Raw genomic sequence first — 25,240 nt, 5'->3', positions numbered from 1 at the left:
AGTATTTTCACTCCGGAAGCAGGAAGACTTGCAGCAGAACATCACGAGTCTGAGGGAACCCTAGAGTTTAGTCTGTAAGGCCGCCGTAAACACCCGCACGTGGGTTTTGCATGGTTTTCAGTGGGGACTTTCCTCGCTCCCCCAGAAGGTGCAGACTCCGAACTCTGACTGGCTCCAGGAGGAAGTCTGGTTTTTATTCTTCAGACCGTTTTCTTCTTCCCTCCGGAGACCAGGCAGGAGCCTACGGTTATCCTTCTTGTCTGAGATGCTGGGGGGATTTTTTTTCTTTCTAGCCTGCCCTTCCAGGTGGGGACAGGATTTCAGGAATCTCACATCGGTAGAATGTCGTGTTCTTTGTAGTTGATCCAAGGCCTTCTCTTTGCCCCACGTGGCCAGTGACCCCCAGAGCCCGCTGACCCACAGGCAGCTTCTGGGCCGGTGTGCCGGCTCTGACTTACTGCTTCTTTACCAATAACAATCCGTCTTCGCTGCGAGCTCCGCTCCGAGTTTTAAACCTCCCGTTGGTTGATTTTCTCCATCACGTCTAGGTGTTTGTGGCGGGAGATTCTGGTTTGATGTCCATCTTTAATCTTGGCAGAAACAGACGTATCTCTTGGAGAAACTTAGATTTGCAGAAACAATTGTGCTCACATCTTTTCTTCAGTCTTTTGCCAAGTCCCCTGTGTCCCCGTCTGCCAGGCGACAAGCCATTCTTCAGTGCCACTCACTTCCTGGAACTCCACGGACGTATCTGTTTCCAGACTCACGACTTGACGTTTCCATAGATTTGACAACGCAATGAAAATACCAACAAACGTTCCTCATCACCAAGGCTGACGTAAGAGGCCGTTGGGACTTCAGTTCAGCTCTTGGGCAGGAAGCGGGTTTTTGAGGGGGGACTGATTTTGTAAGTGGTGAGTCCGTTCACGAATCCTTCGGGGTTTCATAACCCCACGTTCGCTTTCCCGTTCCTCCTTGCAACTCCAAGCAGGCATGATGGGCCACCTGGCCCCTAGCAGGCGTGGTCCATGAGCATCGGACACATTCAGAACCGTTTGCTAGGGAACTCGCCTCGGGGCGGCAGGGGGCGCCTGTGAACCCTGTCACAGTCCACAGCTCCTTCGGCCAGCAGCCAGGCCGTTAGATGTTCAGCTTCTGAGGAGCTCAGCCGCCCCGTAAAGGACACACATTTGTGGGGAAAGCCCACACCTGTGGGTCCACGCCTCTCACACGGTGGGTCTTGATCTGTTGTCTCAGGATTTGCTGGGGCACGAGGAAAAGAATACAGAGGCCTGTGCTCCGCCTCTGATTGGCCCGAGGCAGCACTTTGGGGGGTGGGGCCAGGGAATCCTTTTATTTTTTAAAAATATATTTTTTATTGATTTCAGAGAAAAAGGGAGAGGGGGAGAGAGAGAGAAACATCAGTGATGAGAGAGAATCACTGATCGGCTGCCTCCTGCATGCCCCCCACTGGGGATCGAGCCTGAATCCCGGGAATGTGCCCTGACCGGGAATCGGACTGGTTCATAGGTCAATGCTCAAAATTTGATCCGTGCAGCCCGGGCGGGAATCTATCTTTTAAAATCCCAGGTGATGCTTAGTCGTCGTGCAGTGCGCAAATACTGGTCCTGGTGCCCACAGTGAGGTGTTGATGGTGAAGCCAAGCATTCCTAAGCATTTTTGAGGCTAACAATTTCCTTGGAGTGGAATAGGCTAGAGAAAGCATCTCAAACTCGTGGCCCGCGGGCCGCATACCTCGTTTATTTGGTCTATGTTAGCCTTTGAGTTTGACATACTTGGGCTACAGACAGAATGGGGGGAGGGGCGGGTGTCTTAATTGCTTTGTGCTTGGGTGTGGTGTGGGGGAGGGATATTTGGCTCAGGCGTTTATCAAAAGCCTCATCTCTGGAGGTAATTTTTTTGGAGGGAAGGGATGGTTAAAAGCCATTTGATGACATGAAAAGAAAGGGGGAGGGGAAGAGGACAGGAGAAAATCTAACTGAGCTTTATCTTCCTTGGGGTTTGCGTTAAAACGTTGCTTGGGTTTTAATTAAGCAGAGCACCTTCCTCCCCATCCCTGGGTGATCCTGGTTGCCATGGCAGCAGACTCATTGCTATCTGTAGCACCCCCCCCAGCCTCTGTAGCCCCCCTCCCACCAGCCTCTGTAGCCCCCCCCAGCCTCTGTAGCCCCCCCCACCAGCCTCTGCAGCCCACCCCACCACCAGCCTCTGCAGCCCACCCCACCACCAGCCTCTGTAGCCCAGCCCACCACCAGCGTCTGGCACTGGCAGCCCTACAGGCTCCACAGAGCCCAGACCCAACTTCTCAGCAGGCGTGGGGCTGCAGTGGCATAAGGCTGGGCAGGTTTTGATGGGGGAGGCGACAGCTTGCCACGTCAGCTGGTGGGTGAATGCCACACTCTGATAACTCCGAGAAACGTGCCAGGCAGCTCTTCTGGGCTGGGCTGCTCCTGCTCACAGGCTTTGACCCAGATTCAGGAGTCGTCTGCGAGAAGGTGTCTCAGGGCATCCGTGCCTCCTCCCGTGGCTCTCTCTCCCCCAGCGCCTCTCATGTTTCCCTTGAGTCCCTGGGCTTTCTACCCGACGCCTGTTCTCAGGTGCCCGGGTGGGTACATGGAGGAGATGATGGGCTCTGTCATTCTAAGAGGTTACAGGAAGAGAAGCACGTTCCAGGCAAAAGGTGATGTATTCCGTTTGGTGCAAGACGAGCAAAATGTTCCCAAGTGAAGACAGCCCCCAAGTAAACAGTCGGAAAGAGGTCTGGGCTTGACTCAAGAGTCCATTCTTTTGTCGTTGTTAATCCTCACCCACAGATATTTTTTCATTGATATTTAGAGAAAATGGAAGGGAGGGGAAGAGATAGAAACATGGATCAGCTCCCTCCCACATGCCCCCTCCTGGGGATCGAGCCGCAACCCGGGCCTGTGCCCTGACCGGGAGCCACACTGGAGACCTCTGGGTGCCTGGGTCCATGCTCAACCGCTGAGCCACGCCCGCTGGGCCCCCCGCCTCTCCTGAGTAGCAGCTCAATGCGGGTGCGGATACCTGCCGGTCTGCCAGTCGGTAACAACCTGAACATCGCTCGGAGGCCCACGCCTCGGAGGCCTTCATTTCCAGCCAGGCCTGCCTGCTCTCCTGAGGCAGAAGACACGGAGCTCTCAGTAGCCGACCTCCCAGCCTCTGCCGTAGGGCGTTTGTGTTCCCACCAGCAGCCAACCCATTCTTCCCGTGTCCCTGGTGGTCGCTGTCTTAATAGGAACCGTATGAGGAAGCGTGTTCCCTGCCTGGCAGACGGCTCTGCTCTGCCCCATTAGATCCCGGCACCGCACCGGGCGGGGCCTCCTTTGTTCCCCCGCCAATTTTGCCAATAAGCCCCGCTCCATTGAATTTCCCATTTCTTTTCTTCCTGCTGTCTCAGAGCCGCGCCGCCTCAGGTCAGCCAGGCACCGGTCATCTCCTTCTACCCAGTGCTCCTCCCTCAGGGCAGAGGGCTCCAGCACTCAGCCTCCCCGCCCTGCGGTCCACGCAGAGCACGTGCCGGGGCGGTCGGACGTCTCCAGGCATCCCACTCCATCTGTTGCACAAAGACAGCTACCCTGTGAAGACGAGGTGGCCCCCAAATCTTAACCAAGGGAAAGGAGGGGTTTCCCTTGCCGGGGGCTGCATTCTGACGGGTCCATCAGTTTCCTGAAGCCGATTCTCTTCCTGGCCATTTCCCTTCTTGCCTGTGTTTATGGCCAGATCGTGGAGAAAGGAGTGGTGCTTAGTCCTCCCGCAGTTAGCTGTCTGGTGCTATTTCATTAAGCCGTTAAGTTTCCGTTGCCATGGTGACTCTAAAAATCATGTGTGTGTGTGTGTGTGTGTGTGTGTGTGTATATGTATTATGTAATTAAAAATTATTAAACCTGAAAGTGGAAATATAATGGCTTAATGAAATAGCATAAGACATAGAAATACGTATGGTATACAGATCATTCATGTACTTCGGTGTGGATATGTGTGCACATACTCCCTTTATCCATCTGTCTATCCAGCATGGTTTTGTCTGGACAGTGAGCTCACTGCAGGGATGCTGGTGCCCTACTACACCCCCATCTCCCTGGCTGCACCATTCTTCAGGGCGTGCAAACGGGGATGCCTTTTAGCCCAGGCAGCTGCACTGGGTGAGTACACCTGCTGTGGCAGAAAAGGAAAGGGGAGACCGAGGGACTTACCTGTGCCCCAAAGCCAAAGAGAGGACCTCAGAGGCACGGCCCTCGCCTCTTAGTGACAGAAAGTCTCCATCACCGTGAGCAGCAGGCGAACCTTTCTGAACGTGGAAAGTGTCCGCGTGACGGTGGGATCCAGTCACTTTGTAGACAAGGCAGGGCTCCACGCCGCCCACGGGGAGAGTTGGGGTTCAACGGCATTGGAAATTCTGCACCGAAGCCCATCATGATCGGATTTCCTCTCCTCCGCGAGGACCTCCTGCCCTTTCGGACTTAACTGAAGAATGGATTGGGTGTACTAGACACACCGGGACCTCTGCTTTCTGTTTTATTAACCCGAGTTCACTGTGGGAACTGCCGGAACGTGGTTTTGTAGGGCTCGGCGTGTGCCAGCCAGGGAGGCCCCACACCCACTCTCATCGACTCCCCGCCAGAGTCCCACAGGGTGGGTAATGTCACCTTCCCCACTTGACAAACAGGGAAACTGAGGCACGGGGCTATCAAGCGACACCCCCAAATATGCACAGTCAGGAAGTGGTCCGGTGGGTGGGGAAACAGCTGTGTTCGAGTGAGTGAACCCAGGTTCCCATCCCCCAGCCCCACCCTTCCCTGCTCCTGCTGCGCAGTGACATGGAGAGTCCCCTGTGTCACCACCTGGAAGAAGAAGGGAAGGAGCGAGGCTGAAGAGGCAAGGGGGGAGGAGGGTGCCAGGGAGCCTGCGCCGACTTCCCCGTGTCTCGGGTTTGTGGGTCGATGGACAGGCTGGCCCTCCAACAGGCACGAACCGGCGAGTGAAACCTGGACAGGCGTCGGCCGGAGTGAGATGTGGTGGGACCTGTGGTCTTTCTCACAGGGACGCCAGGCGGGGAGCGCGGTTTTTCTTTATTCCCAGGGCCCCGTTCTTGTGGAGTGGTTTCCTCTTGTGGGCTGTGCTGAACTTGACCTTCGCACTCTGTGTCTTGAACAGATTAATAGCTTGAATATATTGCTGGGGAAATACTTAGCTGATTAAGAAAACAAACTTTTAGAAACAAACATTTAGCTGCCTTTGCATAATGCACAAGTTATTTGCATCTCAATGAGATGATCGTGGGGGTTTAGCTGTAAGCCAGGCTGACTGGAAATGAGCCCACCTCGCCCATGAGAGCTCCTGGGCCCTGGATGTGGCTCCCCCTTTCCAGCTCTGTGGTTATACTATCATGGGGGGCGGGGGTTCTCTACCTGAAGGGACCAGGTGCCCGTGCCCCTTGCAGGTTCTTTATGGCCACCCTACATCCTCTCCCACCACCTCCATTTTCCAGGGAACCTTCCTCCTGGCTGGTAAGCGCATCTGCTGAGATGCAACTCAAATCATCTGGCCCACCCCCAGGTAGTCCCTCGTTATTCTTCATGTGCTTTTCCTGGGTCTGGTCAGTGCTTGGAGCCTTCAGTCTTGGTGAGGAAGGGCTTGCCTGTGGGAAAGAAGGGGAAGGCAGAGGCAGAGACCTGCGCACACGCCTGTCGCAGGCTCCTCCAGCCCCTCCCTCCTGAACCTGTCTTCTCTCAGTAGGCTTTTGGACAGGGTTGACCTGTGGGCATCCAAGGACCAGGACTGGCCGGGTCAAGAAGACCGGCTGCTTTCATGGGCAGAGTGGTTAACCTGCAGGAACTCGTGGCCAGGAGACCTCTGTAAGGAGCCGGGGGTGTGCATGGGCAGCCGGCCTTGGGTGAGAAGATGGGTCCTGTGTGGGCCCGAAGGCCAAATTCAAGTCCTCCTGGCCCTCAAGTGTCTGTTTTGTTCTGCTGTGAGGGGTGAAGCCTGTAGAACGGATAGTCACTGAGGTTGGCCAATTACTCTGGAATGACGGGGTGCGTACAGACACCAGGGCGAGGCAAGGTCAGGGCATTGAGCCTTCCAGATGCAGCATCTAAACTGAGCCCGAAGAAGAAAGGGCTCAGAAACCACCCACCAAGATCACGTTTGCATCACTGAAGTCACAGAGCAAGAAACATTGGCCCTTTTAAGTTCCACCAACATTTGGCCAATTTTATAGTGGTGATTTATCATTCTACCCAGCTAGCTTTTATTATTCTAAACACCAGAGCTCCCTGGGGGCCTGGATGGTAACTGGTCGTGCCTGACCCTGAAATGATTTGGACAATAAACATCTTCTCTTCTGACAGAGAAAAGGAGACAAAGCTTGAGTGTGTTTTCTTAGTTCTCTGTTTGTCTGCTAGAAATTCTCTACGGTGGGTGTCCTTCCTGACCTGTTATCAGGGGTAGGGGACCTTTTTTCTGCCAAGGCCCATTTGGATATTTATAACACCATTCACAGGCCATACGAAGTTGTCAGTTTAAAAATTAGCCTGCTACATTTGGTTAAACATTTAATTAACTCACCCCTAATGCCTTGGCAGGGCCAGACCAAATGATTTTGTGAGCCTTATACGGCCCATGGGCCGGACGTTCCCCACCCCTGTGTTAGCTAAAGGAAACCAGATAGAGAACCATTGATATAGGGCAGTGGTTGCCAACCTTTCGGACTTACGGACCACCAGCGGTCTGCAGGTCACCGGTTGGTGACCGCTGATCTAGGGAACATATAAAATATGGGCTATATCAGGCTTCATTGCTATTTAAACTGGTGTTTCAAAACAGTATGATCACAGGAAATGTGTGAGTGTGTGTGTGTGTGTGTGTGTGTGTGTTTTCATCTATACGCACAGTACACATATACAAAAGACTGACAATATTCTTTACAGGTGGTTACCTCTGGTGGTGAATGATTTTCACCTTTTCTTTGTGCAAATTAATATTCTCCCCTTTTTCTTACAGTGTATGCAAATTTGTATGTTGTCAGGAAATATTTTAATGCGTTTTAAGGGACAATAATGCCTTTTAATTGAGGGCACAAAGAGAGGTTTATTACTCGGGGCTAATGAATTTGTTCCTCACGTAGTGGACGTTTCTTGTTCCATGAACAGTCAGAATGTGCTGTCCCCACGGCTCATCCTGGGGACTGTCTCACGGCGTTCCGTAAGCTCGGCACCAGAAATAGCCACGCGGGGACGAGCGGTCATTTCGGCTACCTGTGTCCGAGGCTGTCCCTGGAAGCAGGGGCTGTGCGTGCCACAAGGGCCCCTGACGTTGACCCAGTTCACCTCATTTACAGTCAGGGGAAGCTAGACCTTCAGAGGTCAGGACCTTCCCAAAGTTGAGCACAGAAAACGGAAGACAGGAGTTGGCCTGAGAATTCTTAGCCATGGATTTCATTCACTTAATTGTCTCGCTAAAGGGAGAGGAAAATCTGGTGCAGAGGTAATGCCGAGTTGAAGGCATTGAAGGCACGGATGTCTGAGGACAGGAATAAAGCTTCCCCGTAGTAGCTTTCCCCTGTTCTTTCCTTCTTTTTCTCTCTTCCTCCTCCGCCCCCTCTAGCTGCTTAGCTCCCAAATCCCTTGACCAAGTTTGGGACTCACCTTCCCCCCCAGCTTGGGGTGTTGGTGGAAGGCAGAGCCTGCCTTGCAGGATAGCAGTTGCATTACCCGCCTCTCTTGCAGCTAGAGGTGACCGTGGCCTGAACAGTCGGACGGACCTGATAGCAAAGCGGGCAGTGGTTCCAGCAGGGGTGGCCCACGCTCAGTGTCAGAGGCCTACGCTGGGCATTTGGTTTCCAGTTTTGGGGTAGAGGTGCTGCCCCGAGGGTGATGTGGTGGCATTTGGTTGGTAGAGCAGGAAGTCCTGGTCTCCTTGACCTTACTTGGGTTCCAAGATGGGTTCTGTGGCCTCCTGGGTTGGCTCCCTGATCCCTCAATACCCTTCTGATGAATGAGTTGGTCTTGGTTGCCCACCACCGGGGACCATGCAGGATAAATTCTCCTACGGACGCTGGGCATGGATGCCAGTTCTGCTGTGCCTCCGGTAGAGCCTCCACTCTCTTTCCTCCTTGTTACGTATTCATTCAGGCACGAGCTTCTCTTTTATTTATTTTTTGTTATCTCCAGTGATTCTCCTGTGTTCGAACATCAATTGTTTACATTCTGAAAAGTAAGAAAAATAAACCAGGAATTGTTTATGGAACATTAGTCTCACTTAAACCTGATTTTCAGCGCCTCATTTTCCTTTCAGTTATGTGGCCTAAGACAAAAGACAGAGTTTGTTTTCCTGGTGCCGTTTGCAGGAAATAATGCTCCGTGTTGATGTTGACAGTATGTATTGTAGCAGCTAAGCAGTTCATTGATGCTGTCCTGTTTCGGGGAAACAGGAGATATAGAGGGAGAGGGAGATTCTGTAGGTTTAGACCCTATATCGACTCTACGTAGATGTAGGAAGATGCGAGAATGCCTTGGTTTGGGGGAGTTTATTTTTCTCTCACTTCTTTTGCAGCTGGTTGCATTTCTATGTGATGGTCCATGTCCTCGTGAAAAAAAAGGGGGGGAGATTTTTATTTAATGTATGGAAATGATGGTGTCTGTCAGGACAATTCAATTACGTTTCACTTTCTAGCCTTAAATTCCTTTGCCTTCCCTACTGCGTGTTTGGGACAAAGCCACATGTAGCCTTAGGTGCCCAGGTGTAACTGAGGGTCAAGTATATCCCTGTCTCTTATCTTGAGATACCTGATTGGCCAGAAATGTTGGCACTGATGTAAACTTAGGTGCAGAGGCAGTACCTCGACTAGCTGTAGTTGGGCCATCTAAAATATTGCTTTTTAAAATTTAGTCTGGCCCGGCCGGTGTGGCTCAGTGGTTGAGTGTCGACCTATAAACCAGGAGGCTATACAGTTCGATTCCTGGGTTGTGGGCTCGATTCCCAGTAGGGAGCATGCAGGAGGCAGCCGATGGATGATTCTCTCTCATCATTGATGTTTCCATCTCTCCCTCTCCCTTCCTCTCTGAAATCAATAATATATATCAATTATATATCAATATATATAATTTGTCTTCTAAAACAAATAAAAAATAAAATTTAGTCTGTGTCAGAATTATCCTGGAGTGAGCATGGCGGGGTCATATGGAGTGTTCAATGCAGATTCCCGGGCTCCTGTCCCAGAGGTTGTAATTCATTCGGTAGCTCCAGGGTGGGCCCTGGGAATAGGTGTGTTGGAGGCTCCTCCTATGACCCTGAGGTGGATGGCCTTCACTCCACACTTAGAGATACGGTGGTCTAGGCTATTGATTTTTACTCTCAGAATCAGCGACGACGTCAGAGCCGCGTCTCCTGCAATAGCAAAGTGAGCCCAGTGACAGTTAAGTTAATATTAGCCGCTGGGCAGGGGCCGAGTCGGTGCTGTTCTCTCAGGTGCCTCCCTCCACCTGGTCATTCACAACCACGAAGTTACACGAGAAGCTGCAGTCTTTCTGGGAGAGGCGAGCCCCTTGAAAAGTTGTTGTAAGCAATAGTGTTCTTCACAATGCCCTTTTAAAAAAAGACCTAAAAAATATATAAAAGCCTAAGCAACCATCCGACCGTCCAACCGGTACCTATGATGCGAAATGACCACCAGGGGGCAGACGCTCCTACCGGTAGCTATGACGTGCACTGACCACCAGGGGGCAGATGCTCAACACAGGAGCTGCTGAGCTGTGGTGACTTGGCAGCTGTGGTTTTCGGGTGATGCACCTGGAACCAGAGAGGAGGGAGCCCGATTCTTGGGTGCGTCACCCGAGAACCTCCCTCTCGCAATCCAGGACCCCTCAGGGGATGTCGGAGAGCTAGTTTCAGCCTGATACCTGCAGGCCAGGCCCAGGGACCCCACCAGTACACGAATCTGTGCACAGGGCCTCTAGTATATGTGTATTTTTATTGACCTCAGAGAAGAAGGGAGAGGGAGGGAGAGAGAGAAACATCAACGATGAGAGAGAATCACTGATTGGCTGCCTCCTGCATGCCTCTACTGGGGATCGAGCCCACAACCCAGGCATGTGCCCTGACCAGGAATCAAATCATGACCTCCTGGTTCATAGGTCGCCGCTCAACCACTGAGCCACGCTGGCCGGGCACGCTGCCCTTTTTGAAACAAGTGTTGGGCTCTCTTGAAGTCAGTGCCACTTTCTGCTGGTGGATTCCCCACCCCCACCCAAGGACCCGATGGTCTTTTCCCCATGTGCCGATGGGCTGCACACACACGTGCAGGGTGAGCTGAGAAGAACTATAGAGACAGCCCTGGGTTCATTCTTAGACTTAAACCACTTGATCTGGAGTGAGTTCACGTTGATAGAATGTTCTCTTGTGCCCGTGAACTGGAAGAGCTGACCCGGTAGATGGATGTTTTGCTCATCCTGGACATTTTGGCCCTGTTGACGGAGAGTAGGCGCGATCACCTCACTCAGATGTCTGGAACGGGGACCGTGTGCGTGGGTGATTAGCTTCATGGATGAGAGGTAAGAGCGAACCCGTCGCTCCCTGTGATGCACGTTTAATTTTTACCAATTAGGCAGGTCTATTTGTGTCTGTGTTGTCACTAAGCAACTGCTTATTCATAAGCAGCAAAGGCGAGGCGAGGATTGCTTTCGGTGCCTGGAAAACATGTACCGACAGCAAAAACAGGGGATTCAAACCAGCCCCTCACACAGGCAGCCCGGGCCGCTCTGATAATCATGGGGCTGTGGTCATCGGAGTGACCAGTGGCATGCCTGTGATGGTTACGAAGATGGCGAGTTTATCATCATGTTTCTTAGGTCCCAGATGCTCCTCTGCCTAAAGGCCAGTAACTAAGCACAATAGAGACTCGTTATCGTCCCCGAAGCTCCCTTGGTCTCCGATGGAATCTCTTCCGGCCCCGGGTTATACGTGACCCACGCCGCCCACACGGCGCCCATCCTCGGAAGTTTCACCCTGAGACGAGTGGGGGCTGCCTTCAGGGGGCAGTGCCCTCCGTTCGCCACACGTATCCATGCCCAGAACTTGGACCCCAAATTAGGCGCAAATAGGACTGTCAGATCAGACACCGGATGCCCAGTTAAATTCAAATTCCAAATGAACAGTGAATGCGCTTTAGTGAAGTACAGCCCACCCCTTATTTGGGACATACTCACACTAAAAATTCTTGTTCTGTCTGAAATGCACATACAGCTGAGCACCCTGGTGTTCTGGTAATTGGCTGAATCCGGAAGCTCCGGCGAGGGTCCTGTCCTGCTCTTCTTCCTGTCCTGTGTTCTGGCCGCAGAACTGCCGTGTGGTTTGCAAGAATCTTAGAGCCGTGGGGAGGCAGGGAAGGCTCTCCCAGACCCTTTTGAAGACAGGGACGTTTGGATACTGAGAGAGAAAAGCAGCTTTCGGGGCCACCCCAGACAGTGGTGTAGGTAACACAGGTGACCTGGTTTTTAAAGAAGGCACCATACCATCTGGAGGAATCTCAAGACGGAATTTAAAAACGGACGGAGGCTGACACCCTCCGGGCCAGATGGCCACAGCCGAGGAAGCGTACCTGCGGCTCCCAGCCAGGTCTCATTAGTCACGGGCTGAACCTAAGCGGATCGCAGGACAGTTACCCGTGTGTGTGAGGAGTCAGCTAATCCTGTTAGCACGACTTTAAAAGGCCTCATTGGGATAGAGGACCTTTCACGCACGAGGGGGAGAAATATGCCTGAAACTATGAAAAATACTCAACTTTCCTTGTAGTCAAAGCAATAAAATAAGGAGAGATAGCCTTTCCCCCTTAAGTGAATACATTTATTTCCAAACAAGAAATACCCAGGCCGACTAAGCAACAGCGATGGGCACTGGCACATTCTGTGGCCGGGAGGATCAGTGGTGTGGCCTTCCCAGAAATTACGTAGACAAATGCATCAAGGCCCTCTGATCACGAGGTCAACTCCGGCAACTCTGTCCACATCTCCGATGTGTATGTCGGTAAAGATTTTGCAGTGATCTTTATAGAAAAAAGAATCTAGAAGTAGCCTACATGCCCAGTGGTCGAGGTCATGTGAATAATAATGTGTATTGTTTGAAGCACTTGTGAAGGTCTTTCACCGTATGGGGGAGGTGCTTGTGTTACGTCTAGGGGGAAGTCTGCCTGCCGCCGTGCAATACGTCCGAGTCATGTACCGCCGCCTGGAAAAGCGTGGAAGGAAGTGACGCCAGACTCCAGCATTTGTTTTCCGTGACGTGATCGTGTGTGGCTAATGTTTTCTCCCGCAAGCTCTGAGGTTGTCCAGGGTTGCTTCAATATGCATTTTACAGCTTTATAACCAGAAGTGAGGTTATTGGCAGCAGTATTTTATTTGGGGCACTTGCCCGGTGGCAAGATGGATGGGATGGCCGGCCAGCCCTCCCTCCGTCCCTCCCTTGACCACTTACACCCATTCAACCTGTCACATTGATGAGACTTCGATGAATGTCCTGCTGTTGGTTTCATGCCAGGACTTCCCATTTGCAGCCTGTATGTCGGCAGTTTGAGGAGTCCCGGGATCTAAGGACACTGCTGAGGGCACAGTCTTCGACGGCTCAGGGAAGCGGAGGGGTTTCTCCATGAAAAGGCACCATGAGCGTTATTCCCCTCTCTCTTCCCTTCGACTCTTGTTAGGTCACATAGTGCCAGTCTCAGCAGCCCCTCCCCAGTTCCTGACCCTGAGCCACGTCTCCAGTGCCCAGTGGCTTCTAAAGACAGCATTTAGTGCAGAAATGTCGAGAGTCAGACCCGCCCCCCTCCCCCAAACCACCAGGCCGTGCTCTCCCACCCCCAAGATCAAAAGCCAAGAATTAGCTTCTTTTTTCTTTTGTTTTTGTTGCCCCCCCCCCCCCCCCCCCGCATTTCCATGCATACCTCTCCTTTTTGGGGACATTGAAGCCATAATTACTTTGCAGATGTAGTAGAGGAAGGTGGGAGGGAGTGTTGGGTGAACGAAGGGAGTTGTCTCTTGTTTATTTTCAGGCGCCTATTCCTGCATTTGCGTTTGTAACATGCGTGTGTGACGCCGCTCCACTGTGTCCAACTGTAGGAAACGGTTGTGGGCAGCAGTCAGTCACAGGCAAGCACCTGAGAGTTTAAGGCTGTTGTGCGGACCCCCAGCTTACAACAGGAACTTTCCCTCACAGGCTCAGCTGTTTCCCGGGGTAGCTCAGCCCCTTTGTACATGCAACAGTGGCACATGAGCCATGGAGCCATACAACGAAGATTTCGTGCATGAAGTCAAGGCAGGAACTTTGCCGGGTGGGTGCCCATTCTGGGTGGGAGGGAGCAGAAGGAGTTTGCCCCCGTGTGGCAAGATCGAGGCACTGCACCTTTTAGCCTCTGGAAAAATGTGACCCTTCAAACATGACTAAAGAGGAAATGGTTTCGCAAAGGACAGGCTTAGAAATAAGCAGAATGCCCTCGCACCATTAAAAACTAGAAGCGCCGAGACTCAGAAATCCAGAAAATATTTCTGAAATTTCAAGTGAAACAAGTGGAATATGAAACTGTTTATTAAAGCATAGGATCAATAGTAATAGAATAGCTAGCATTGATTGTGGTTTTCCCGCGCCAGGCACTGTGCGAGAGCTCTAAGTAGACTTTAGTTCTCAAAACAACCTTACTAAGGAGATATGATTATTAAACCCACTTTACCACAGTGGCACTGAGGCACAGAGTAATGAGTGACAGAGCCACTGTCCCAAGGTTTACAGAGCCATGATCCTGTGGTTGGCAGAGCCACGATCCCATGGTTGACAGAGCCATGATCCCATCCATGGTTAACAGAGCCATGACCCCATGATTGGCAGAGCCATGATCCTGTGGTTGATAGAGCCATGATCCTGTGGTTGATAGAGCCATGATCCCATGGTTGACAGAGTTATGATTCCCATGGTTAGCAGAGCCATGATCCCGTGGTTGACAGAGCCATGATCCCATGGTTGACAGAGTTATGATTCCCATGGTTAGCAGAGCCATGATCCCATGGTTGACAGAGCCATGATCCCATGGTTGACAGAGCCATGATCACACTGCAGCCAGTGTGATCCAGCATCTGTTCTCGTCACCATTTGTACTCCCTGCCAATATGCAAAGCATCAGTGTACAAAAACTAGACACAGATGAGGGACAAACGACAGCTGTCGTGTTAGGGCTACTGGACACCTTCTATCTGTGGTCAGTGGTCTTTTTTTGTAGGCAGTGGTCTTTAATGTGATTGTATTTGTAGCTTTGCGGAAAGGAAACAGTGGGAGAGTTGCGGATAGGTTTAGAAACGGTCAGAGGCTTTAGTTTTGATGTCTCGGGGCAGAGGGGCCCTCTGCCAAGTCGGGGAGGACCCCCTGGCTCGCTCTTAAATTCCCATGTGACTGTCAAGAAGGGCTTCCATGGACCGTGGCTTCTCCGTTAGTGTTGATGCTGGCCAATGTTGAGTGATTATTTCATGTTCAAGTTCAGCATAAATTACATAAAGGAAGTCATGCTAATCCCATGAATGGTTAGGGAAACAGAGCCCAATTCTCAGCAAGCCTTGTCACACTCAGGCATAATTGACTTTCTTCCCCCAATTACCATGATGCTCTGGAAAACAAGAAAAGAGGGAGAACGTTAGTCCATGGCCCCTCCTGGCTCCTGCTTCTGGTCGGCTTTTTGATTTTGTTTGTTCTTACGCAGTACACCCATCGGGAATGTACACACCCTTCATTTATGTTTCGTAACGGGTTTAGCTTTCAGGGAAAGTATTTTTCCAGGGATTTGAGATTTTCTGCACGAAGCAGCTGAGGATTTTCCCATTTGTGCTAATTCAACCAGACCATGTCCAGTGACGTCTGGGGATGTGTTTAAGGCCCTCGTGGCTGGCGATCTGTTCATTAGCGCTCGGGGGCCCCATCACTCGGACAGCAAGCTTCCTGTGTTCCTGGTGGCACTGGGCCCAGGGCTCTGAAAACAAAGGTTAACCTGGCATTTACCCAGCGAGATGTTCTCATCTGAGGGCCTTGAATCCGTAAGGGTTAAAGAATCATTTTAAAATCATCTGTCGATGTTTTTGTTTTTGCGTTTTTTTAAAAAAAATATATTTTATTGATTTTTTACAGAGAGGAAGGGAGAGAGATAGAGAGTTAGAAACATCGATGAGAGAAACATCGATCAGCTGCCTCCTGCACATCTCCTACTGGGGATGTGCCCGCAACCCAGGTACATGCCCTTGACCGGAATCGAACCTGGGACCTTTCAGTCCGCAGGCCGACGCTCTATCCACTGAGCCAAACCGGTTTCGGCTGTTTTTGCGTTTTTTGCCGGAGAGAAGTTTGCAGCTTCCAAAAGCAGTTGCTGATCCAGGTTTGGGCCCCCTGATCTGGAGGAGGCAGGACTCTTCACTCACAGGGAGGGAGGGAGTGGAGCCCTGAGGGGAGGGGCTCCCCAGGCAGCTGGGCTCCCCCTTGTGGTCCCCTGGCTCGTGCCTGCGGACCCCTGTCTGCTTTGCTCTGTGATACAACGTGCTGGGACAAGGATAGTGCCCCTGGTGTGGGGGAGGGGAAACCAGGAAGTCCTGTGTCCCATCAGGCCCCATGAGGAGTGGGCCTTGGACTGGTCCGTCTGTCCCGCTGGGGTCCTCCTTCTCCCACGCAGCAACGCAGGGCCCCTCTGGCAAAGATGCAGTGGGAGGACACAGGGGAGCCCACCAAGGGGTCCCCTCTTTGTGTGGATTCTGAGGTGCTGGCCTTCAGATTTTAAGAGAGGCTCTTTGATGATGATCCACCCTGACGTGGTTCCTTTCCTTCCTCCGGGAAGGCCTGTAGGCCTGGCTCTGAGTCCTCGTGTTTAATCAGTATTTCCTCTTACACTTACAACCAGTGGGTCGGATGCGTTAAGAAACACCGCTTTCCGTTGGTCTGAGTGGGAACGATGGTAGACACGAGATTTCTACTGAGCCGTTTCCAGCTCAGACGTCACTCAACGCCAGCTCACGGACCCTCTCTGCCACCTCCACGTCTTGAACTGAACCTCTGGGATTTCAGGTCCCTAGATGTCACTGCAGTGACTGCTCCTACTGCCCTTTCTGTCGAGCAACGGAGATCAACACTCCCCCCTCCCCGCCGGTCAACCAAGGGGCCTGGGTAAGAGGAGTCCCCAGGAGGCAGAGGACCTTGGCTTGACCCCCGAGCCCAACGGGGGGGGGCTGTGTGAGCTGGGACAGTCACTCCCCCTCGCTGCTCATTTGTGAAAGGGGGTGAACTCTTCACAGGGCTTTTGTAAGGACTCAGGTTATTAAAATAACTCCTCAGCATCGCCTGCCCGCTAGGCTCATTGATGTTTTCCGTCTCTGAACTTGGCCTCAGCTGTTCCATCCCTAAGCGCCCTTCCTCTTTGCCCAGTCCTGCTTCAGAGGTGTCAACACCTCTCCTCTTTCAAGAAGTCTCCTGGGTCTTGTCACTGCGTCCCGCTCCTATCCCCCACCAGGCGTGGCTTCGCCCCTGAAGCGGTCCTCCTCTGCCCATGGCGCGGCATTTATTTTGCTTGGTGGCGCGTGACGGCTTAACGAGCCTTGACTGGGAAAGGCAGGAAGATTCATTGTCAGGGTCCTCTGCGCGCTCCTGATTGATGTGGGCGGATTTCCCTCCTCGCGGACTCATTAGTGGCGACTTATTTACTGGAGGAGGCGCCAACATCAGGCCCCCACCTGGGACCCCAGGGCCAGGCGTCTTTCCCGGGTTCACAACTCTATGCTTTGCGACGGTCCCGGGAGACCCACACTCGGTGCTGGCATTTGCTGGCGCTGTCACGCCCTGTGGCTCTCGAGTGTTATTGCAGGAGATCCAGCGTCCGGTCCTCAGTGTTACTCGCAGCAATAAGCACAGTCTTCAGTGCTCGTTAGAGACGCAGACCTGCCCCTTGGATTTAAAGGAATTTACTCATGTCTTCCCTGCCTCTCATCCCTTAAGTTATAAAATTCTAAAGGGAAGAGTTTGGATTTTGGGGCTGTTTTTTCCCCCTTGTCACCTCCCACGCTCTGAGGAGGCCCAGGGGGTGAGTGGTGTCCGCTGGCTAGTCCCCGGGGCATGGGGGCGGCCTGCTTCCTGCCTGCACTCTGGCCTGCTCTGCTCGTGTCCATAGGCTTAAACTCCCAGATACTTAGCCCAGCCTGGGTGGCTCAGTGGTTGAACGTTGACCTATGAACCAGGAGGTCATGGTTCCATTCCCAGTCAGGGCACATGCCCGGGTTGTGTGTTCGATCCCCAGTAGGAGGCGAGCGGGAGGCAGCTGCTCAATGATTCTCTCTTATTGTTGATGTTTCTCTTTCTCCCTCTCCCTTCCTCTCTGTAATCAATAAAAATATATATTTTAAAATCCCAGATACATAGTTCAATTTCCCATCCAGCCTCTACAGCCTGAATCGTTAGATGTTGTCAGAATGTACAACAGCACCCCCCGCCCCCCCCCCGCAGGCGTGCACAGATACCCACCCACGTGCAAACATACACTGGGGCTGCCTGACATGAGGCAGGAAAGCTGGGACCGAGTGGCACTCGACACACACACACACACACACACACACACACACACTTGAATGGGTCCCCAGGAGAGTCATGGGTAGAGCTCTGTGGGCTGTGGGCGAGAGGGCGTGTGACAGCCACCACGTCCCCACACACAGCGCTTAGGACAGTCTCGGGGTTTTCATGCAGCCTCTCTGTTGATCCTCGCAAAAGCCCGAAGCAGCAGGTACTGTTATTCCGCCTCGTGAATCAGGAAACGGAGGCACAAAGAGGCTTAGCAGCTTGAGGGCCGCAGCCTGGTTCCAGAATCTGCACTTCTCGCCCCTGCTCAGTGTTGCTTCCCTAAAGTGGGCATGGCCATCTTCTTTCTCCTTTTTAGTGCCTTTCCATTGGGCGCAGAATGCCCACGCAGTGAGTGAGTGCAGGATGTATGAGTGGATGAGTGAGTTCGTGAGGAGAGAAGGGATGAGGACATGAAGGAACACGCAGGAGCATGCACGGTCCATCAGCAAGTTAGGAAGCAGCTCCTGTCCCCATTTGAAAGCCTCCTCCTGCCGTCGCTTGCCCACGTCCGAAGTACTTCCTCCTGTTCACAGTCCTCTCTCTTCCCGTCTCTCTTTCTGCAGACAAGAGCGAGAATGGCGAGGCGTACCAGAGGAAGAGGGCGGCGGCCCCCGACCAGCCTGAGGGCCCTGCCGTCCCTGCGTCTGTTCCAGGGAACTCGGCCCCGCCCAGCGGCAGCAGCTGGAGGAGGATCACGCTGCTCATCTTGGCCATCACCATCCACAACATCCCAGGTGAGGACCGCCTGCCCGCAGGGCAGGCACTGCTGCCAGCTCAGCTGCCTGGCTGGGAAGGGGCCCGGGCAGTCGGGGTGCGGATCCCCTTTTGAGGGGCGTGCAGATGTTTCTTGACTATATTTGTGGGGTTACTTCTTCTCGCTCCCCATTCCAGTCGCTCCGAACAATGTCACTCCTTTTTCCGTCCGTGAATTCTTCTCTTTATGTGTTTGCTCCGAGTCCTTTGGAGCCCGACTGCCTAACTGTCCCGATTCCCGCGAATGAGCCTTTCATAACCACGCGACGTCTCCTCCACTTCATGGTCGTAGAATACCGAAGTCAGTGCCGTCTGCTTTGCCGTTTGTCTCACCTGTGACACCTTTCTGAGATGTCCTTGCCAATCCTTCCCTTTTTAGCATTTCAGAGGAATTGGTTTTGTGTGTTTGGATTTATTTTAATTGAAAAAAAAACACCAAAATGTATTGGTGTTCTGTTTCCGAAAACAACACGCTTTATTTAGCATCACTGGAAGCACAGACACAGAAAGGGAGCTGCTCTCCTCGGGCCGGGACCGCCGACGGCTCAGAGCCCTCACGCGTCTGTCATCTGCCACCTGAAAGCACTTTCCGAGACAGTGTGTTCAGTCCGGGCCACTGTCACCAAGGCACGTCCTTTCCTCGGGGTATCGTCTTCCAAAGGACGCGCGCGCCCAGCCCCTGCGAGAGAGGGGCGCGGGGTGGGGAGGAGAGGGGCACCGCCACACTCGGAGTGTGGGCACCCCTCCGTGTGCAGGGGGGCTCGCAGCCCCGGCCTCCAGCAGTCACGACCATTTCTTCCTGAAGCAGGTGAACTGCCTGCACCCCTCACACCTGTTTCTCTAAAGGGGGGTTCTTTCCTGCTCTAGAGCTGTGGACAGATAGCCCCCAGGGGGTCGGTGAACACCCCAAAACCGCCAGCCAACAACTGTGGCTCCCTTTCTGTATCTGAGGGGGATTGAACGTCAAGTAGCAATCGAGTTCCTTCTCATCTCTTTTCACAAGGAGCTTATGGGCCCCCCAGGGCACTGCCATTGCTTTGTACGTGAGGAAGTTACATGTAGAGCTTAAACGGATGCGGGAGGGCATCTCATCCAAACACGGCCCCCTTGGAGAATGGGGGGAGGGCGTGTTCAGTGATCCCTGGGGCCCCTTCAGCCCGGCATTGGGTGATGTGTGAACAGTCATGCCGTCAGTACATTATTCATCTCGTCTATTTAATGACGTTAATCACTGCGTCCTTGACGACACCTCCAGGGTGCTCACCCACCGCCAGGCGGGCCAGGCCAGTCCCATCTGCAGTCTCCTTTGACACGGACCGCAGCCCTCACGGGTTCTGGGTTGGTGGTGGCGTGAGCCTGGCCGGACCACAGCCCTCAGGGGTTCTGGGTTGGTGGTGGCGTGAGCCTGGCCGTCCTCTTTCCCCGGCCTGGTCCCCGTGTGCCACCGGGCAGCTTAGCAGGGGCAGCTCTCAGACTCCGCAGGGAGGAGCCAGTGGCCCGAGAGAACTGATCGACTCATTTTTCCAGGACGAGGACCGGGTAGGAAGTTTTATTACACACAGGCCTTTCCTGGGAAAACCGTCTACTACCCAGGCTTCACTCCCAGAAACTGGAGGCGTCCTCTCCGCGGCCAGAGACCCACTCACAGGCAGGCGTCCTCGTGGTAAGAAGCATGTTGACGATGCTGGAGGCCGCCACTGCCTGGGCCTTTCGACTTCCGGCCGTGAAAGGCTCCACATCTATGATGTAGACGTTTGTGTCCTTGTTCGATGTTTTAGACACTCGACTCCGAGAGGCTAATTAGACAAGCTCCAGGTCACACAGGTGGGCAGAGCTGGTTTAGCTCCATCCCTATGTTGCCCCCAGTCTGCCTCCTGCTTGGCGAGCTCACTTCCGTCGGCAGACGGATCGCAGGGGTTTTCAGAGCCGGTTATGGAAGAATTCAGAAAGTGCTTCTCTCTGTTCGCAACTTGCCACATTAAAGGCTCGTGTCAGCAGTGATCACCGGTGGCAATGGGCTCAGCTCAGCAAGGAGAGGGGGGAGGGTATCAGGACAGAAGCCTCATTCACGCACAGGACCTGCCACTGTGGGCGCCCTGCGGATCTGTGTAGAAATGAGCCCCCGCAGCCCCTCACCCACTGCCTAGTGAGGACGGCCCAGGACCAGAGATCGTCAACCCTTTAACCGCCTTAGGGAGGGACATGGAGGGAGAGAGGGACACACCCAAGATTTCAAGTCAGAAAGGCTGGGGCTTGGGTCCTGGAGCCATGCAATGCTTGGCTGGCAGGTGGCCTTAGGTGAACCTGGAGGAGCCTCAGTTTCCCCAGCAGGACAGTGGGGCAGCGTCTGTCTGCAGTGCGGCGTTCAGTGAGGTGATAGGGATGGCGGCTCTGTCCGGGTCATCTGCTGGGAAGTGCGTGCCGGGTGCCCGGAGCACAGTGGGGCCTGGGAAATGTCCCCCGCCCCCCCCCCCCTCCCGCCGTGCCCCTCCCCCCCTCGGTCTTCGCTTCGCTCTGACCCTCCCAGACCGCCCGGGTCTAGTCTCAGGATCTCAGATGGGCACGTCTCCCATCACCCGAGTTTTCACTCCGGCAGGTGGTTCCTTTGGAAGGCACTTCTCACTTCCTCCAGGGGTTGGGAAACACTGCAATGTTCTCCTCTAATTATCTGCGTCTCGGCGGGAAGCCTGACATTGTAATTATCGCGGGCTCCCGTCTGGGTGACATTCTGCTCAGCGTGGCGTGTCCCCGGGCGTGCGCCGCGGCACAGGCTGGTGGGTGGGAGCATGAGAATCGCCCGGTGCCTCGAGAGTGGAGACACAGGAAAAGTGACAGGCAGCTTTGCGATGATGTCACCTCCCACCACAGGCCGGACACACAGACGCTGTGCCCTGCGGGCCTTCCGATTGAGGAAGCGACGGTCTATGGCTACCCTGGGATTGGGGCTCCCATCCAGACTCAGCCCATATCTGCCAGCGTCTGTCATCCTCGACCTACTACGTAAATTAAAGCAGGGGAGTTTGAACACACTTCTGTCTTAGGACTCAAAGTTTCCAGTAGCTTCCAGATGGCTTTCTAGCGACGGTTAGGCAGATACTGGCTTGCGTAGGGGATGGCTCAGCAGGCTCGTCGTCGTGTCTGATATTGGGGTGCAGGGCAGGTGGGGGGGAGCTGCTCCAAGGATGGCTCCTCTTCCACTCCTCGGGGTGCTGTGTCATCTGCAGAGAGATGCACCCCCTCCCCCCCCACATGCCAGGCCACGTAGCTGGTCGGTGTCCGTGCGGCCCCTCAGAACAGCTCCTCCCCACTCGGCTCCAGCTTTGCAGACAGGACGTCTGCTGTCCTGGGGACCCCACTGTGAAGCCTATGCCCCAGGGACGCTGCCCAGTTCACACCCCCTCCCTGGCTCCCGAGAGGCAGAGCCCCCCACCCCCGGCACTCCTCAGCCTCTGAGTCAAGTTCAGAGCCGTCCCTTCCAGAGATCTTGCGCGTTTGTCCCCCTTCCGTGTGTCCTCAGAAGCCCTTCCTGGCTCGGAGATGTTGGGAGAGAGGCGGGGTCACGCTGACGGGGAACTAATCTCCGAATCCCGTTTTCCTGTGCAAACGCTTCTTAAATGTCAGCACAGCAACATGGGCATTTCTCTCACGCTCTTTTAATCACACGCCTTTCTCCAGCAGAGCCGTTTGCTTATGAAACCAGTGTCCCGGTGGCATCTTAGTGCTCCCTTCTGTGGCCTGGTCTCCGGGGTCGGCTTCCCTCTCTGGAGCTGTGTGGGGCCTTTCGGTGAGGGGCGGGTCCTATGGGAGACACTGGCAGATAAACTGAGTCACCGACCCCTCTGGCGGACAGAGGCATCAGCCCAGGGGAGGAGAGTGGGCAGGCGGGAGTCCGGGCACAAGGAAGACGGGGTGTGTGGGGGGTTGGGGACAGTGGGGCCGTGAGATTGCCTGGTCCCTGGGCCCTGCCCTTCGAGGGGCCAGGCCCTCTACCCTGACCTGTGTGGTCCGCGAGGACTCCCAGAAGCCTGGGTTTCACCTCTGCGTAATTCTGAAGAGCGCCCTGTTGCTTAGAGACAGGAGATGGGCCTAGTGTGAAGATAAGGTTGCCAAGGAAACCAAGCCACAAATTCCCTTGTTTTTCTTGGGGTTGCTGGACGGAAGAGCAAAGAAGTTTTGCTCTGACAGCTGGAAGGAATGTCTCTTCTGTGTGTGTTTTAAACAAACTGACATGTCGTCCGAGACACAGTGAGCCAGTCCCCGAGTTGACAAAAACAGGGAGCTGAGTTTTGTGTTGTGTGTGTGTGTGTGTTTAAATATCAGGGAGCACTTTCTGATGCAGACGGAATTAAGCAGCCTTTTAATCCTGATTCATTTTCAGAGGTGAGGACAGGACCCAGGACACAGCCCCTTCCTAGTGTATAACTTAGCTTGTGAATTCCGAGTTTTCATGTGTGGCCCCAATCTCTCTCCTTTTAGGGGTGGGGGGAGCTGGGCAGGAAGGCGGACTGGTTACACAGTACAGGATGCCTAGGGTTTTGGTGAATGGGAAAGGGGAGAGAGGAGGGACCCGGGTCTTTCCGGAACCTATCACCTGAGTTATTCTTGGCTAAACTATCCCTCGAGGGGGCAGCACTGTTTTGTTTTGACCTCCACTGTGGTGCCGGGGCCATGTCCGTTCACGCTTTCCCTGTGGCCCCCTCCTCCACCTGACACCTGCTCTGTCATTCTCACACTCTGGCCCCAACAGGGATGCTCAGGACACACACACCCCATTTGTCTAGAGACTCCCACACCCCACTCCCTTTCTCCCTTCCCTCTGCCTTCCAGTTTCGGGCCCACCTGGCCGGTTTCTACTCCCCGTCTGTGGAGCACGCACATCTGTGCCAACCCACCCCTAACACTCTCCAGGGAAGCAGACCCCAGGCTGGGTGACGTCACCCGCCCCGTCCCTGCCCCGAGAGACCACCCCAGCTGCCCAGAGAGACCACCCCAGCTGCCCAGAGCCCCGGGAGTCAGAAAAGCTCGTGACCCAGCTAAGCCCTTCCTTCCCCAGCCCGCGCTGCGTCGGGAGGAAGCCAATTTCTTGTTATTCGTTGATTGGAAGTCATTTTTCCTGTTGACGAAAGCACTCTGTTATTCCTCTCTCCCCGGTGTCCGGCTGGCCGTGGGGTGTGACACTGAGTCTCCCCCCAGGAGAGGATGATCTGTGCACGCTTCCCCAGACCCATTCGGCACCTCGGCGTGTTCGTGGGGGATGAGGGGTTTCATAGCTGCGCTGTGGGGCCTGCGACGGCTCATGTGAGCCTTTTCAGCGCGCAGCTCTGAGGAAAGGGATGGGGAACCCCACCCTCCTACCCCCAGCCGTAATTAACCAGCCATCTGCAGACCTGGGTCCCCTTGGCCCGCCTGGAACCTGTCCCCGACCCCTGCTGCTTCCCTTAATGTGCTGGTGGTGCCCTCACTGGCGATTCGCCTGGGCCCTGCGAGCGAGTGTGCCACGCTCTCCAGATGCTGCTGATTAAGACGGGATTGGATGTGCTCTTGCTGGCCCGGCTTTCTCTCCCTCCCTCCCTCCCTCCCTCCCTGGGACAGGACCGGGTGGGAAGGAAGAACAAAAGCAATAGCTGAGTGAGGTTCCGAAATCGAACTCTGCTGCCACCAGTGACCAAAGCTGTGCCCTGGTGTGTGTGTGGGGGGGGGGGGGGGGGGGGGGGTGACTCCCATTCGAGGTGCAGGATCCCCAAGTTCAGGTCCAGTGTGGGGAGCACAGTCATGGAAATATGGCCGCACTCCACACCTGGGCAGCCGCCTGCAGGAACGTCTCTCAGCTCAGACGTGGGGCAGGCGACCTTGAAGCCCCATGTGTAACCTCCCCAGTGGGCTGCTGACATCCCAGTTAGGATAAGAGGTCGACAGCACGTACAGAAAACCAGAAACAACAGTTTTGTCTTTCATTTAAAAGAAGTCCAGCCCGGCCAGCGTGGCTCGGTGGTTGAGCTTCGACCTATGAACCAGGAGGTCACACTTCAATTCTTGGTCAGGGCACATGCCTGGGTTGCCAGCTTGATCCCCAGTGGGGGCCATGCAGGAGGCAGCTGATCAATGATTCTCTCTCATCATTGATGTTTCTCTCTCTCTCTCTTTCTCTCTCTCTCTCTCTCCCCCTTTCCCCTTTTCTCTGAAATCAATAAAAAAAATTTGTTTTAATCTATAAAAAAAAATTAAAGAAAAGAAGTCCAGCCCTGGCTGGTGTGGCTCAGTTGGTTGGAGCATTATCCGGTGCACCAAAAGGTTGGGGGTTCAATTCCCTGTCAGGGCACATACCCAGGTTGCCAGTTTAACTCCCCGGTCACAGCTCGAGCAGGATGTTACCAATTGATGCTTCTCTCTCGCATCACTGTTTCTCTCTCTCCCTCTCTCTCCCTTCTTCTCTCTCTAAAATCAATAAAAACATGGCCTCGGGTGAGGAATGAAGGAAAGTCCAGCACAGGGATGGCAGCTGTGGGACATGGGCCCCTGTTTGGTTTCTGCTTTGCCCATGGCTCTCCTCCTCCTAGTCCAGGGTCAAATCGGACCTTCAGCCGTCACTCCTTCCTCAGATGGTCCAGAGGAGGCCAGCTCCCAACTCCTGCTTTGCTTCTGGAAAGTTCTAGCGCACAGCGTTCCCTCACTAAGGAGCAGGGGGAGAAGGGACACTGGAAGACGACAGCGGCCTCTGTCCCCCCACGTGGTCGGTCTGAGAGGCTCCGAGTAACGTCGGGGACAGGGGTCCCCACTCAGGCCCTCTCCCTGCAGGAGGGCCGCATGGTGGGGAAGAGCCCGCCCG

General features: G+C 54.0%; 1 protein-coding gene across 11 annotated transcripts in view; it reads left to right on the top strand.

The window, feature by feature from the left end:
* Positions 1–25,240, top strand: part of SLC39A11 (solute carrier family 39 member 11) — a 224,310-nt gene that overhangs the window by 138,887 nt on the left and 60,183 nt on the right. For all 11 annotated transcript variants that reach the window (XM_070394339.1, XM_070394346.1, XM_070394349.1 and 8 more), the window contains one exon: positions 18,225–18,395. In XM_070394339.1, coding sequence (XP_070250440.1) covers positions 18,225–18,395 — 171 coding nt within the window. The remainder of the gene's footprint in view (positions 1–18,224; positions 18,396–25,240) is intronic.

The sequence above is a fragment of the Myotis yumanensis genome, unplaced genomic scaffold, assembly GCF_028538775.1.
Source record: "Myotis yumanensis isolate MYYU_CA2020_CCGP unplaced genomic scaffold, mMyoYum1.0.hap1 SCAF_16, whole genome shotgun sequence".
NCBI lineage: Eukaryota > Metazoa > Chordata > Mammalia > Chiroptera > Vespertilionidae > Myotis > Myotis yumanensis.
This window is presented reverse-complemented; position numbering and strand designations above follow the sequence as displayed.